This window comes from Larimichthys crocea, chromosome VI, assembly GCF_000972845.2.
Source record: "Larimichthys crocea isolate SSNF chromosome VI, L_crocea_2.0, whole genome shotgun sequence".
Taxonomy (NCBI): Eukaryota; Metazoa; Chordata; class Actinopteri; family Sciaenidae; genus Larimichthys; species Larimichthys crocea.
The window spans coordinates 17,297,877-17,314,586 of record NC_040016.1 but is presented as its reverse complement, the minus strand read 5'-3'; the positions used below and the strand labels follow the sequence as shown (position 1 = coordinate 17,314,586).

Below are 16,710 nucleotides of genomic sequence, written 5' to 3'. Positions count from 1 at the left end.
CAAAACACCCAGCCTGCCCCATTTGTTCATATGCACAGCAAACACGCTGTCTTGAGGGATTTCCTCGGCCATGAATGCAGGGCTGTTCCAGACTCTCTCTAATGTCCTGTTCAGCTGTGGAGGACTCCGCTGGTCCTGAGAGAGGAGTTACGAGGCGGGCACGATAGATGGATGTGGTGATAAAGCCTTGACAGCAGAAGGTCACTTTACAAAGTTATGAACAGAAGACTCTATGTACCGCAGTGTTGCAGTCTGTTTTGAAGTTGGAAGTTTGCACCTGGTCGGTTGTAATCTCAACTGTCCTGGTTCAGGAGAAATTAGTGAATGAAATCGAGTCTCGGGCACTTGGTTGTTTGCGAATTCCCCACAGAACAGCTACTAATGACATTGTTTATAATTTTGCTCACAGACACAGAGGTTTCAATTAAAAGACACAGTGCTGACAGAGTCTAAAGAAGGTTTTGCATCTAGATACTGCATTAAAATGAGGCTTTTGAAAGAAATAACTCATTCTTAATTCAGTAAAACACAATTCAACTCAGTACACTGAGGACTGCTACAGCCTGCTACATCATCATCTGGCCTGACCAGCAGTTTTTGCCATTTAATCTTAGCTAATGTTGCAAACATTAGATACTGACATACAGTAACTGAGTCAGTTTGCTGACTTTTTAACTTTATACTGCTGTTGCACAATACTTTAGCATCAACTGTTATTTACCCAAAGTCAACCCAGTAGCCACTGTTCAGCAAAAGTTAAAAATAGACATTGTAACCTGTTGTAAAATCCAGACATATTCAAGCAATCCAGCAGCTCATCAGACATAAATTAACTGGAGAAAAATACCAGCCTGACATTGTATCTCAGAACCTATCCGCTATCGCCTCACACCGATTTAACCTCTGCGGAAAAAAATATTATATATCTGGAAAAGACCTGTCTGCAGTCAGATTAGCAACTTCATACACAAGAATGATGATGTTGCATAATGTTCGAAAAAGCTAATGAAAACCTAAAGTCATTACACGATAGCTGTTGAGATCCAAGATCCTTTGTTCCTCATTTACACAGACCGTTTGCTTGCATGTAACCAAAGCCTATTCAGACGTGATTGGTCAATGCTACTCGGACTAAAACCAGAACCATTCTAAAACTAAAGTCTTGATCTTTTGCCTACATATTACACATTCATATGCAGATTTCTGTTTATAGAGAGTAAACACTACCAGACTACAGTTCATTTTCGATTTCCAAGGGGTGTTATCAACAGGCGCAAACCAAAATGCCTCTGGACTCTCCAGAGCATGATGTAGCGTTGTTGGTAAATTAAACCAAATCATGTCGTATGTATTATGGCAACCACGTCTTCCTTATCAACAAAAGTTTTAAGTGCATCTTTTAGATCAAATATACCAAACACTGCTGACATGTGATGGATTCAACAGAAACATCTTGGTTGTTTATGAAAAGGCCTCAGTAGACAATGAAGTCAGCCACCCCGATAAGATAAAAGATTGTGACTGGCCTGACCAGATCCAGGACGAGTGTAAAGCTGTCTTAATGGGAGGGTGGCCAGACGCATCTGCGAATAAAACATGAGCTCACAGATTTGTTTGGTGAGCAAAAAAAACAAACATTTTAAACCACGACACAGTACTTACAGTAAAAGCTGTAATCATCTATCATGTGTATCATGGAGCCATTTTGTTGAAATAGGTCCATGATACAAAGTGGTCTGAGGACAGAAAGAAGCATCAGCCTTTCATCCTGCAGTGGTGGACAGGTAAAACTCTATCTGAGTGCTGTGTTTTGGTCTACAGTGTTTTTATTAAGCAGCTCCATTTGCTGCTCCATTTCTGTCTGACAAGCTGGCAGCTCACTGTTTCCAACCACAGGATCTGTTGACTGAACCATCTGTATATCAATATGCCCTCTGGACTCATAACATCTTATGTCAAAACTAGTGTTGTACAATGTAATCAATGTGTCAACTGAAGGAAAAAAAATACTTTATGGGGAGAAAAAAATGAACAAAAATACCTTGTTTGAGCCACTGAGATGTGAAGATTTGTTGCTTTTTTTCTTCATCTATCAATCTTTGTACTGTAAACTGTGGCAAAAATTCCCAAATATCCCTGTAAAAGACTGTGCCGCAGTCACTCAATCACATCCTGCTCTTAATTAAATATACAGCATTTTTTAATGTTACACACGGTTTTTGACCTTCGTCGTGTTCAGAAGTCCAGGCTCAGATCTCAGAGGGCCGATGAGAGATGGGAGAGTAAAGAGCAGACAAGGACAGATATCAGTCACTGTAACTGAGTTTGTGCGTGTGTGTGTGCGCGTTAGTATGCGCGACTGTACGTGTGTGTAAAGGAGAGAGTCTTGGAAGGGCGAAGCAGTATCAGTCACTGTCACTAAACACTGCAGTCTCTGGCTCGCTTCCATACACACATACAAAGACACGTATGGACACACAAACAGAGGTACAGGATGCATAATTCATAAAGTAATCAAAGGCAGACAAAAGCCGCAGTCTTTGAGTCTGTGGGCCCACCAGGACGCAGTCTGACACACACACACACTCTCTCTCTATTCAAATGAACAGTGGTTCCTATCAGCCAGGCAGCAGTCTACAGAGGGAAAAAAAGGGAGGTGAATAAGAGGAAATGATGGAGAGAGGGAGCAGATAATTTTTCAAACAGCCTCTTCACTTCCCTCCTCTGCCTGGAGGCCGCCTCTTACAACATCCTCTCCCTAAAAAATAGTTCTGTCTAGACCAAAAGAGACAGTGGAGTGAAGATAAACTCCCCGAGCTCACTGGCTATAACTTCCTGTTTCATTGCTCCTCTCTTTCCTCTGTACATTTTCTCCAGATCGCTTCTAAAGAGAGTTTTTCTTGTGCTAAGAATCCGGAGTTAAAAAGAAATGTTTTCCTGACTGCGTAGCACATTCATATTTTATAAAATGCGGATGACTAGCGAGCATGGGAATTTAATGAGCCATATTTAGCATTGACATTATACCGTATGATCCCACATGCGCTACCAGTGCACTACTTGAAAGAAGTGACCCCATTTTCTAAGGTTATGGGACATGGTTTAGTGTGTGTGTGTGTGTGTGTGTGTGTGTTTGCCTGGTGCCTCTTTCTCTTCCATTCACGGTACGTCTCTTTCTGAGGGCACAGCTGTAAAAAGCTAAACTCTTAAAGCTTTCATCTCTGTCTAAATCCAAACCAGTGTTCCATTATTTATTTATCTGCTAGAGACGGCCAGAAATATCCACTAAGATCTGCCGGGCTTGGACAAGATGAGCCTCGGCCTCGCAGTGGGTCTCTGGACAGAGCGGCCTCACACACACGCACAAATAAATGGGAAAATGAGCACACAAGTGTTAGAAACTCTGATGCACACACTGAGGCACATATACTGGAAGCTATCAGTAAATGAGTGAGACTGCGCTCAGCCGTTCAGGTAATGCACCTGTACTGAGGCACCTGATAAATCCCTCACTGCTGTAGTCTTATCTGTCCAGGCCAGATTGAACAACAAGGCTGTAATCTTTTTTGTGTGGCTCCATCTATCCGTCTGTTTGTGTCCGTCTCTCTGTCCGCCTGCTGCAGTGCTTTAGTCTGCAGTCTGTCTTTCCTGACTCCATTACTTTTCCGGTTGAAGTTGATAGGCTATAAACTCTCCTCATTATGAGTGATCCCTCGCTCCCTCCTCCTCCTTTGCTTTTCCTCTCTTTTTATTTGCTTTAAAATGTCAGGTCCTTGGTGCTGATGCAGGACTACTAGCCTCACAAGATGGAGTTGAACTTGAAAGCGCACTAATCTAAAATCTAAAATACTACCAAGAATCACTCAGCAGACTATTTTAGCATCTTTCAGCATGTTGTTTTGGTTTTATCGCCTATAACTTTACTGTTTTGGTTCACTCTCACTCCTTTCTTCAGCTGTAGCAAAGCTAACAGAAAGGCTTTGGCAAAACAATGCATCCCGAAAAAAAAGTTAAACCGTGCACAACTTTTGCTGCAATGCCACGTCATCCAACAAAATGTTGCACTAGCCAGTCAAATACAGGCAAGCTTGCTCCCATTGCTTGCCGGTTATTATGTAATGCGAGCGCTGTATTTCTTCTGTTTACCTTGCGGTCATTGTGACAAAAGACAAAGTGATACTTGTCCTGGACCAGTGTAAGTTGTTCATCGTACGGCCGAACAGGGCTGAGAATGAGTTGGTTGCTTGAGTTTTTCGACCCTCTCTCCTCACTGATGTTGTTGCTGTGCAAATCAGCGGAAATTTATGCTGTTAGTTCCTTGCAAATTAGTTTGATGTAGATTTATCCCCCTCAGCCTTGCACCCCATCACACCAGCTTGCCTTGACTTTCAAGGGAGGATGGTGAAATGTTTCATTGAAGTTATTTTTGGCCTTGTTATATAATGAGTCTCTCTTTCTGTCTCTTTGCATAAAGCGGTATGATGCTGCGTACTTGGCAGGCAAGTCAGCATTGAAGTATTATTTGTGTTGTATCATAGAGACAGTCAGCAGCATGAATATTGGAAAACTTTGTCTGTTGTAAAAAAAAAAAACAGTTATGGTACAATATCTGTGTGCCTGAGTGCTTTCATTTTTAATCAGTTGGAAAGAGCTTTACAAGGCCAGTAGAGGCAGACAAACCATCTGGAGCAGTGGAAGTTTTCCCAGTAGGCAAAGCAACCTGTGAACCAGAAGTGGGTCCCAGTAAACACACAGAAAGTCTCATGCTGTTTGGTGGATTTTCATTAGATTAACCAGCCAGCTTGATGAATGTGCGCTGCATAAACTAAGACAGCGTAGACCCAACAAATTAATATTATGCTGCTTTTAAGAGACATCAAAAATTACCTGAACGAGTCATACAACCAAATAAATGCTGTATAAAATGAAATTCTAATCACATTTCAGTCAGTTTAGGTGGTTGCAGATTATCATAAATTATGTGATTAATTATTCATTCATTTCTTTATTTGTTACCATAGTATCTTAGCTCTTTTAGTTCAAGTTCATTTTATTCCATCTCTTAGTGGAACAGCAATCCACCCTGGTGTGTTAGATTGTGTTTTATGTGTCCACAGCCCCGCCTGTTGACTTTATTTGTCTGAGGCAGAGACGACTTGAGAGTTGAGAAAGGCAGAAAAGGATAGAAGTGGGAAGGAGAAAGTGGAAAAAGGTGTGGGAGAGAAGAGGCCACTGGGATGTGGTATCACACCTCAGAGAAGAAGACCGGAGAAAGAAATAAATGAGGGAAGGTGCTGAGAGAGGAGAAGGAGGACGTGCCCTCCTCCCTCCTTTTGTCCTCAGGGCTTTGACTAGATTGCTTTCTCTCTGACTTGGAAGTGAAGGTGGGGAAGGATGGAGAACATGGCTACAGCCGGGAGGAGTTCATCAGCAGAGAAAACACTCAGGTGTTAATTTGCACCTGGATTCACACCTCCAGCATTCCATCAGAGACCCAGAAAGCTGCAGACCTGGCGAGATGATAGCCCTGTCACCTTCGATCAGACCTAGCGTTCGCATAAACCATCCCTGCCATTTATAAGACTTTGCTGCAGGTGATTGGATCCCCAACCCCTCTTCCACCCCTCCACCCCTCTCTCTCTCTCTCTCTCTCTCTCTCTCTCTCTCCCTCTCTGTCTTTCGTACTCTGACTCAGCCAAGATACCTCTCTCTCATCCTGTCACAGGCTGCTGAACCCTCTTATAGGATCCCCTTGTCCAAAAACGTGCCAAATATAATAAAAGTGTGATAGCGCTTGGCTCCGCGTCCGGACCTGGCACCAGAGCAGCAAGAAGGAAATTATGTTTCCGAGTTAAATTGGTTTCCTGGCATGTGATAAGTTGGGGTGAATTTTTAATCCATGACCTCATGAAAATATGTCAATCTCGCAGCTGCTATCGTTTTTCCCATCCTGTCACCTCTCTCTGTCTCCCTGCTGCTTCTTGTACCCGTGTCTTTCTTCTGACTACTCTGTTCTTAAAAAAGTAAAAGATAGCAGGTGTGGGACACCTTTGCTCCTCAACCAATTACCTCACCAGTGTATAATCCTACCCAGCTTCACCTCTCTACCCACTCAATCCTTTTCTCTCCCTGCCACTCTCACTCCCTCACCTTCCACCCACACAATCCCTTTTTTTATTTTTTTCATCTCTCCCCTTCATCCCTTCAGCCCTGTTAGGCTCCGTGGCTCACCAATTACAGCAGCAGTAGGCAGCTAGCTAAAGTAACTCCCACAGGCAGTCTCCATGTATGCAGCTGACTGACATGACACAGGGTGTTCTCCCATAGCCAGCCCACCACCTGAGGGAGTCTGATAGCCCAGGCTCAGTGTTACTGGCTTTACATGGCTAGCCATTCGCTGTGCCTTATACCAAGCGGCCTGCTGCACCGCCTGACACTTTTCCATTCAAGTGAACACGCTGAAAAGGCTTGTGGACAGGCGAAGAAGCCAAGGTCTGACTGTGGAGAGTTGAAGGGTTTTTGGTTTAAAAGTTTAAACACCGATGTACCAGCGTGTAAGTAAATTTGCGTGTGAAATGGAGTAATGTGAGCTTTTGAGAGGAGAAAGCTTGTGTGTGTGTGACTTTCCCTGAATGCAACATGAGGGCTTAGGTTTGGTTTCTGCAGCTCTGTCAAGTAGAGCTGAGTCATTTAGTCGTTAGTGAATTAAAAAATATATAAGCAACTGATTAATTTCATTCAAAAAACACAAATATTTGCATGTTCCAGCTTCTCCAATGTGAGGATCAGCTGTTTTTCTCTTCATTTGGACATTTGGAGACATCACCTGGGGCTCTGTACAACTGATGGTCATTACTTTATGACATTTTTATACAAGACAACTACAGTAATAGATTACCTGGAAAAGCAGATTCATCAATAATGAAAATAACCATTAGTTGCAGCTCTACTATACATTTTTAATAGACTTACCCTGTAATTACTCTGCTGTGATAAATATGTAATGGTGTTGGACCTAAAAATTGGACTACTCAAGTCAACAATGCAGCTTTATACTGTATGTCCATATTTACTATAAATTGTCCTTTACTGCATCTGGCGACTTGTGTGGAGGATGTATCACGCTTCTTGCCCAGTGCCAGCTGGAATTGGTTCCAGATCCCCACCACCCTGATAAGGAAAAGCAAGTACAGAAAATGGATGGATGGATAGATAGTTGGATGTCCTTTACTGCATTACCTTTGAGTGATGATCAGTTCTAATGTTGTTTCAGGAGAATTATCTGTACATCAAAACAGAGCGAATTCAGTCTGGCCAGTTCAGCATATTAACATTGTGATCAGCTCAGAGCTTCTCTCCTCTCTCTGCATTTTTTGGTTGTTGGACGGTAAAAAAAAATCAATGTTTAGAAAGAATTTACAGGATCAAACTGTAAAAGCGGAAATTACGCCTCTGATGCAACAGTGGAGTTTATCTTAGGGGCAATGTTTACGGCCACAAATCTATCATCTAAAATTGTTTTTACAGTGCAGCAGCGACTGTCGGCCAGCTCTCTATTGTTTCTTATCTGATCTATAGAAATTTTAACACTTTAGCAAGGGTACTAATGTGTTTTTAATCTGCGTTTTCATGTGAAAGACGATTCATATCTATCAAATATTAGTGCAACAGATTATTAAACAGTATTCTGTAAAAAAAACAGAAGCAGAGGAATAAATTGAATTCTGTCAAAGAACGATAAGAGTTTATGAAGAAAAAACTCCTCATGGTACACAGTGAATAAAAATCTCAATCTGCATCATTTCATAGCTGAGTTTGGCAGTTGTCACCTTCCAGCAACATCTGCGTATCTTCTGTATCTTCCTCTGCTCTGCCGATAGTCCCACAGATGAACAAATAAAAACAAGGGATGGCTCGGGTTTATTTGTCTGTCAGTCTCCTTCTGCGTACAATCACCTTCTATGCCGGATGTCAGATAGAGAGGGTGCTGCTGGGAAGGCATTGCAGAGGCTTGCCATTAAACAAAAATTAATCCTGACGTGCTCAGCTAGAGGCGAGGCAGCGGCGGTGAGGGGAAATTGGACCAAACCTACCCATTCATCATCAGACATCAGACAGTGACATGTGCGGAGGCCCGGTCAACATGCCGAGAGCCGCTGTACACACTCCTGTACATGCACAGACATCCTCCTGCCTCTCCTGCCAATCAGCTGCTGTCAGCTGATTGGCTGGAGCTGTTGAGGTGCTGAAAAGAGGGGACTGTGTCAAAGTCGTACCCTGTGAGGCAAGACTGCATTAAAATTCATACTGAGCTGAAGCACAGGCCTGAATACTGATCAGTGTGCAGGTCCTGTACTGCAGTACCACTCACGAAATTTTGTACGTAGGTATCTATACATACATATAACCATGAAAGCACATCATGGGTGAAGGGCAGCGGAGAAGAAGAATAAAGAGAGTTAGAAAGGGAGAGTGGGAGAAAGCAGAGAGCGTGAGATCCCGTTATACAAGGCTGTTGTGTCTCTGATGTGGTGCCGGAGCCATGATAGGAAGAGAGTGAGAAAGTATCTATTTCTGACAGCGTGTGGGGGCAGATGTGGGCATGTAACATATGCTGTTACTATTTTTTCCTCTGTACATTATGTTTGTGTTTTTTTTTCTTCTTGTAAATGCAGTATTTAAAACAACAGGTACTTTCTCACTTCCTCTTGCCTTCGTTATAAATAGAAATCGGACAGCGAACACAATCGATGCTTATATCGTAACCTGGCAAACGTGGTATTTGCTGATATGTTTGTCTCGAATTTAAACAAATTGAGAAGTCTGCCTTTGTGCTGATGGAGGCAGTGTATTTGGTTTCAATCGGTCTGAAAGGTTAAGACAATTTATAGGTCTAGGGCTGCGCAATAATTTCATATTATTATTTGTCATCGTTGACCTTTATCGAATTGTGATGATGTGATCACATCATTTTACAAATTTCTGTTGCTCCAAATTAGTTATTCCAAGAAGATTATGAATCAATAAGTAGTTCAGTAAGTAAGTTCATTTAAGTGTAAGAGTTTTGTCTAATGTAATGCACAACAATGGGTCGCATTAAAACCCCCAAAACCAACAATTTATAGCTGAAACTATTAGAAAATTAATTAGAAACAGTATTGATAGTGGATATATTAATTTAATGGTTCAGGCTATGAAAATCTGAATATTAAATGTTTCAGGAGCAGAGGTGCAAGAACACATGCAGAAATGGGAAAATATTAAACATCACAACATACAAACTATGCATTACCAATTAAAAATAAAAGGTAAAAAAAAGGCTATGAATATACCAACAGGAATATGAATTATAAGAGTGTATTGACACAAACATGGTCACCAAAGGGGAGAGACAAGGAAGTTGCAAACAAAATTTTTTTCCTAGATTTGCTCTGCCATTGATTGCTAGTCATGAAATAATGTGTTCCTGTGGTGACGTTTGAAGAATGAGTGAACTAGTGACCTGCTTGGATTTACCAATGCACCAGAGAACAATGGCGAAGCAACGCCGCCAGAAAATCCAACATTTTTTAATTGTTTGTTTCCATCCCACTAATTCCATTTATATTCATTACTGTTCTACCAGATGAAGCATTCCTCTCTGGATACAAATGAAATGTCTCCAAACAAGCATATGTACTCACTGTTTACTCCACTGTGAGTCTGACTAACAGCCAAAAGGATAGTCTATATTTACTTTCATACAGGAAGTAGTCGTAAATACATTTTAGACGTGTATGAAAAGCCTAATTTTTCACCAGAGCTGGAGTAGTTTATTATATTCCATGTGTCCCGGTTTTCACATGAAATGGCTGAAATCCAGCCATCTCTGCCCAGACTAAGATTAATTGGCCACAGCCGTTCTGCTGCTGCTGCTGCTGCTGCTGCTGCACACCCCTGTTAGTGGGGTCTGAGCCAAGCATATGCGCCACCACATATACGGTACAAACACGTTCACACACACACACACACACACACACACACACACACACACACACCAAATCAACAAGTGATTTCTGAGTCCCTGTTGAGTCAGATCCTCAGGAATCAACATTTACCCCTTTTGGCTTGAAGTCCGTCCATAGAGAGAAAGAGCAGATATGGCAGCATGACACGGAGCTGGAAGAGAGCGAGAGAGCAATAACCGAGGCTGTCACCACCCACCCAACATACAAGGAGGATCAATAAAACAAAGTCAAGTAATCCTCTGTGGCTCTGTTCAAAGATCTGTTGGAAAAACTGTGAATTGTCCGAGTGAGAGCGGTGTACCAGACCTCCACTCATTTGCAGTAAAAGTTATGTTTGCACTCAAACACTGGAAGTGTTTGAGTCCTGGTGGAGCTCATACTCACAGACAATGGAAAAGACTGCAGATTACATTTATATCTGTAGTCTAATGTTGGTATTTAATATGTTATGTTGTGCATAGTGCAATTAACTCCATATTTCTCTATAGTGAAATTGTTACCGTCATAGCCTCAGTTTTAGTGTTGATTAATCTATCTCTAAGAGCTGAAACAATCCATTGAATCCCTGATTGACAGAAAATGAATCTGCATCTACTTGGTCAATCAATCTAATATTGTCTATTCTTTTTTTTTCCCAATTAATCAGTCAAACATTGAGTCAATACAATATTTCCCAGAGTCCAAGGTAAAATCTAGGTAAAACATTTGGGGGTTAAAAGAAGGGTGAAGATAATATTACATACAGATAATTTACACCTCATTGGTTGTTAAATTTAAATATTGTTTAAATGAATTTGTCAAAGACAGCAGCCTTCAAAGTACCTTTGCATAGTCATTAGTAGTCATAGTTGTTTGCATTGATGCATATTGTTTGATTGTTGAACAATCCATATAGAAAAGGTCCAAGCATTCGCTATATCAGAAGCCATATCAATAATCAGTCTTTTTTTTCACTCTAAAATCGGTATTGGTCTCGGTTGGGCTTCAGTTAAAAGTTATATGTAGTTGAACTTTGCAGAAAATCAGAGCAATGTGCTGCTGCAGCTTGTACAGTCGCACACTGACAACATTGAAAATAATGGCCTGAGTGCATTTTTATCTCCCATGCTACAAACAAGCCACCATGGCACTTTATTTAGAAAATTAAACAATAATCCAATGAGAACCACAAGAAACGAATCTGTATAGTAAAACACATCATTTTATCTTCTTCTCACTTGGCATGACACCAACTAGGTTATAAACACACATTCACAATAAACTTCCACTGTGTACTGTGTGAGACAAGAAAATGAGAGAAGAGTAGACTCTGTGTTTCTGTTTTCTTGGAGGATTTGGACGTCGATCGCATGCTCAGTGAGCAGTAGAGCTCTGGATTTTGAACATAGATAGGGAGAGGCTTTGATAGTGAGAGCCATTGTTGGACAGATCCCATCAGATTGAAGGAGGATAAGCTGCTTGGGGAGATGCGGTCAGAGCAAAACTCTTTTAGGCGCTGTCATTTCTCCAAAAAAGGGGTATCCATCATTGCTTTGATAATGGAGTTTTAATTATTAGACAGTGAGAAGAAATGGGCCGGGGAGAGATAAGTGATAGGATAGAGATGCTGTTTTTGGGGCATAAGTCCTTCAGATATACAGCAGTGTTTGTGTGTATGTGTGTATGTGTGTGCGTGTGTGTGTGTGTGTGTGTGTGCATGCGTTCTGAGACTCTGAACTCATCCTCTTGATCCTTTAAGAAGTGCTCTTTGTATGAAAGAGTGTGTTGGTCTGTGTATGTAAAGTTTTTATGTAGCGCTTTGAATTAGGACAATGGCACAAATGGCACGAGATAAATATAGTAACTGCGGTATAGTGAGTGGTTTTAGTGTGTGTGTCTGTCGGTGTATTCATGCATTAATGAGTTCAGTACCTTTCCCTCTGTTCACGTGTCCATCTATATTCATTCATATTTATCTCATCTTCCTGTGTGCAACAAGCCCGATAGTACCACTCTTATATCATAGAGGTATATCATCCTCACGGGGTCTGAAGAGGTAAAAATAGTTCAAACAACTAAATAATCCACGTGTTGTGAAAACCCTCCGCAGGATGCTCCAGCCTCCCTTTTAACCGCTGTGTTATGTTTTAACCTGCAGGTCAAAGTGAGCTCAACCTTAAGTGCAGCAGAGGCTTTTTACATTTACGGTCAGAGAGAGACATAAGTGTGTCTCTCTTCCCCGTCTCCCTCCTCAGGTTCCTGTTGCTTCCTCTTTGTCTGAGTCCATCTCGTCTGTGTGTGTGTGTGTCTCTCTCCCTGTCACTATTCACTCCTGCCCCATCTATCTGTGTCTCCCATCTGCACCCTCATTCTCTTTGTATTAACATCTCCTGCGCCTGCTTCTTCCTGTGCTCTTTTCGTGCCCCCAATCTTCATGCATGGCCCTTTTTTTTCCCCCTCACTGTCCCCGTCTGAGTGGTGGCCCTATTGCTCTGTCTCTGTAGAACAGTGTGCCGGCTGTTAGCGGTGCCACGACGTCATGGCACATGGCTGCAGCATCCTGGCTATAAATAACTTGGTCTCATGGTGATCGGTCCAAGACAGGACTGAGAGCCAAAGGGAGAGCAATCTGCTGTCTCCCTCAAGAGACGCTCGAGGGTAAGGCGCAAATAAGACAGCTTACTGTGTGCCGCCTTTTGTCGCCAAGACCTTTGTTGGTGGATAAAGTGATTCAGAATTTAATTATATTTCTAGACAAGATAAAATGTCTGGTCAGGAAGCAGTTTAAGGCTGGCTGTCAGGTGTCCACATGAGTCACATGAGGTCGTCATGGTACGCGGACTGCAGTGTTTCTGCAGGGGTTCAACCTCTGCAGTCAACTGTGTTAAATCAAGTCAGACTCAAATGTGTTTTCATTTTTTTCCTATTTTTGTTTTCTAGATGTGTTTAAGATGCTTTAACACTAATGTGAGCAAAGAGTTAGTAGTATTTGATTTATTGTGATTATGATTGCATGATTATCTACATGAATATGTTCACTTGTTGCTTTTCTCTGTTTTTGTATTATTTTGAAAAAAATAAATATAATTTTTCAAACTAAACTAAAGGGGGAAAAACAGATTCATCAGTAATTAAAATCATTATTAGTTGCAGCTCGCTTACTATGATGAACACGATTGCAGAGGCTCTTTTTAACTGTAACAAATGTGCCTACACCACAACCATGTAGGTGAACAGTCAGTGCAGCCCAAACTGAAGTTTTTGTAGCTTCTACACCTGCAGTTGTAATCGACAAACAAGGTTTTAAGCTAAAAGATGACCAGAATTTCAAAGGTCCAAAACTTCCAGCTGTCGCTAATGAAGTTTGTGACAATTACTCAAGACTTCCTGCAGTTACTTCACAATAAAGCGCTTTATTTGCTGCAGGGCTTTTGCTATAAAAACAGAAAGTGCTTCAGAAAGTGTTGAGTTTGCATTATCAGCATGTTAACATCGATCAAGGTCGGCTGATTCTCTCCTCTTTCTCACTCTCGTCCCTGTGATACTTAGGGTCAGTTTTGTTTCTGTAACTCTTGAAGTGTCAGCACTCAACAAAAACCAAAAATCTCTCCCCTGGAGAGAGAAATAAGGAGTGTTGAGTTTTTTTTATTCATCCGTACAATGTGTGAAATAGTCACACAGCAGAAATAAATCGACCCACGTCTGGTGTTTGTGATCCATTTTCAAACTTCAATTGGAAATCAATGAACTTGTCGATGATCTTGCAGAGAGTCTGATCAATAAATCTCCCAAGAGATGGACACTGTCCTTTCAGTACTGTCTGTTTTTCAAGATTTATTTATTGTAAAGATTTGTCTTGTGCCTTAGACTGTGAACTTGTAGACAGATGCTTCTTGATGCAGTCATGATGCCTACGGCAAGCTGTCACCTAGATGACATCACACTCTTTTTACCATTCTGTGTTTTGAGGGTAAAAAGCTGCAGAGCGTTTGAACATTTGTTATTATTTCTCTGTGTTCGGCGCTCAAACTTGTGATGTCGTCATTTGTCAGAGTAGCGAAAAAACTGATTGAGACGTTCCAGTTTGTGTTCCTCCTCTGGCCATATGGAATATATAGCACTGCACATATTGTGAATGCATGCTCCATTAGCTGTGGTTCTGTTTCTCTGCATTTTTGACTATGGGTGCTTTGTGGAGACGACAAGCATCCCCTCCTTTCCTGGCAGATGTCCTCTAGTTTGAGGAGACAGTTCTTTGTTTAAACAATAGATTAACGAATAAATAAAAGACGGTCTATTCTTGAAAGTTATTAGCATACAAAATGGTTATTTTAGACACTCATTATATCGCTGCTGGTGTCTGTTTTATTTCAGTCCAGACTAAAAGTGGAGGTGTGTGTGTGTCTGTTTCTTCCAGGTGACAGTAATCCCAAGGAGAGCAGCCCCTTCATCAACAGCAGTGATGCTGCCGCAGAGAAGAGCCAGCAGTATGACGGCAAGAACATGGCCTTGTTTGAGGTACGGTCCGATATTCTGCACACATTGATTTACTAACGCAAACAATCAGGTGGGATCATAAGAAGCGGGATACATTCATTCTCACAATCCTGTGATTGAATAGAGGCGCTGACATCGATTAATGAGGGTAATTACCACGTGAAGGGCATGTGGGAACTTCAGGTTAATGCAAGCAAATCTCACACTGCTACAGGAAAGAACTTTAACGAGGCAATTTGCCACAAGTCTGCACAACTGTATTTACATTGTGTCCTCAGTGGGATTTCTAGATTACACAAGAAAAGAGAAAACAAAATCAGAAAATGTATCGTGTAAGCAGTTTGTGTTAGTTTTCCGGTTGGGTTGGAATTTACAAAAGCGGTGTAGCACATTGACTGAAGTGGTATTACTTACCGAGTACAGTACAATATTAATGTTACAGTGCCTGGCTCAGCTGGCCAGATGAAAATGTCAAACGCAGCTGTACCGAAAATGTCAAAACCCTGATGACAACACTGACTCTAGCCTTCCTGTTTGTGTTTGTGTTTGTGTCTCTGCAGGAGGAGATGGACACCAGTCCCATGGTGTCGTCTCTTCTCAGCAGCCTGGCCAACTACTCCAACCTGCCCCAAGGTAGCAAGGAGCACGAGGAGGCTGAGAACAATGAGGCTGAGTCATCGCGCAAGAAACCTGTCAAGGTATGAAGGAAAATCCATGGATAAATACATACATAGTATACAGTGTACTCAACATTTTTACAGTTTGACTTGTTATGTTAAATTTGGTTACAGTCTATAACAGTAGTGTATATTGGTAATTACACAGAAAAAATTGCAGAAAAGTCATTTTATCTGTTTCTGGCAGATAAAATGACTTTATCTTCTATCTCAGTCACTTAAATCATTGTGCTGTTTCTATAGCAGCACACAGAACATATTCTCGATGCATGAAGATGTCAGGTGAATCAGGTGAAACCTACCTACTCCTTTTTCAATTAAAATCCTTGTATTTCTCCTGTAAATCAATAAAAAACTGCCAACGATTAGCTCTAAGTGTGCTGCAGTAAACACAAAAGCACTAATGCGTTTTCTGGGGTCATTGTGCATAATAATTTCTATGATGCATTATAATGCTGAGGTGTTCATCATCTTTTTGTAGAAGCATTAAAATATACACCCAACGGTGTGCTTAGGAGGGGCATACTCTTATCACGTTCCAGCTTGATAAAGAAGCCGAATGATTTTACTGACTACAATATAAATAATAATGATAATTTAAGCTGTATGCACTTACAACAGCAGGTTTTTAGTTTGGAAAAGTACTCCTCCTAAAACAAATTACTCGAATTAACTTACTCGAATGATGCAACATGCCTAGATAAATCACTTTGCTGTTGATTTACATTTGCTGCTGTAATATTGTTTATTGCGCACCCTGGACAACTTGTTCACCTGAGAAAGGGTTGTTACGCTTGTTGCTAAGGGACGGTCATTAAGTGTTGCCAAATATAGATTTGTACTTTCTGTTAGATTACATCATGAATCTCTAATAGCAGAGTTTTTGATTGTTTTATTAACATACTCACTAGAGAGAAGGAAAACATCCATCAGTTTAGAACTTGTCAATCACGCTCTGTTGATATTATAAATCCCCTGTTCATGTTACTGGATTGCATCTTAAATGCCACTCACTAATGAGTTCCTTCCACATCATCCCCTGGTATTTTCTACTGTTGGGTGTTGAGATGCCAGCAGGAAGGAGTTTACTTTTCAGGCTTTTATATTTCTTTCCTCGGTGCTTGATAGACAGACAGGCAGATACATTATTAATCCCGTGGGAAACGATGGTTTTAGCAGCAAGGCGAGATGTGACATTGCAAAGCTGAAATGTAAGACGAGCGATAATGATGATGATAATTTAAGTAATGAAAGAAGTTACCTGAAATGAATGTGGAAAAACTCTGTAACTCCAGACCATGTGGAAAACACACCATGAGGTAAAAACACAGTTGTGAGTGTCCACAGCAGTGACAGGTTGACAGCTTTTCTATGACCTTTGACCCCGGCTGCTTTATTTTCAGACAGGTTTTCTTCTTGTTTCTCACCTTGAAGTGAATCACTGATAATGACCTTGGATGCCAGCGTGCTTATCTGAAATACTGTCTACTACCCCCACTGTGAATCCAGATGAGTCCTGTAGATATTCAGTAGATCCTCAGTGGAAACAT

The 16,710-nt window shown here is 41.3% G+C and overlaps 1 protein-coding gene across 3 annotated transcripts in view; it reads left to right on the top strand.

Moving 5' to 3' along the window:
• Nucleotides 1-16,710, top strand: part of slc12a5a (solute carrier family 12 member 5a) — a 149,846-nt gene that overhangs the window by 86,117 nt on the left and 47,019 nt on the right. For all 3 annotated transcript variants that reach the window (XM_027279551.1, XM_019258175.2, XM_019258177.2), the window contains exons 2-3: nt 14,404-14,504; nt 15,044-15,181. In XM_027279551.1, the coding sequence (XP_027135352.1) occupies nt 14,404-14,504; nt 15,044-15,181 (239 nt within the window). The remainder of the gene's footprint in view (nt 1-14,403; nt 14,505-15,043; nt 15,182-16,710) is intronic.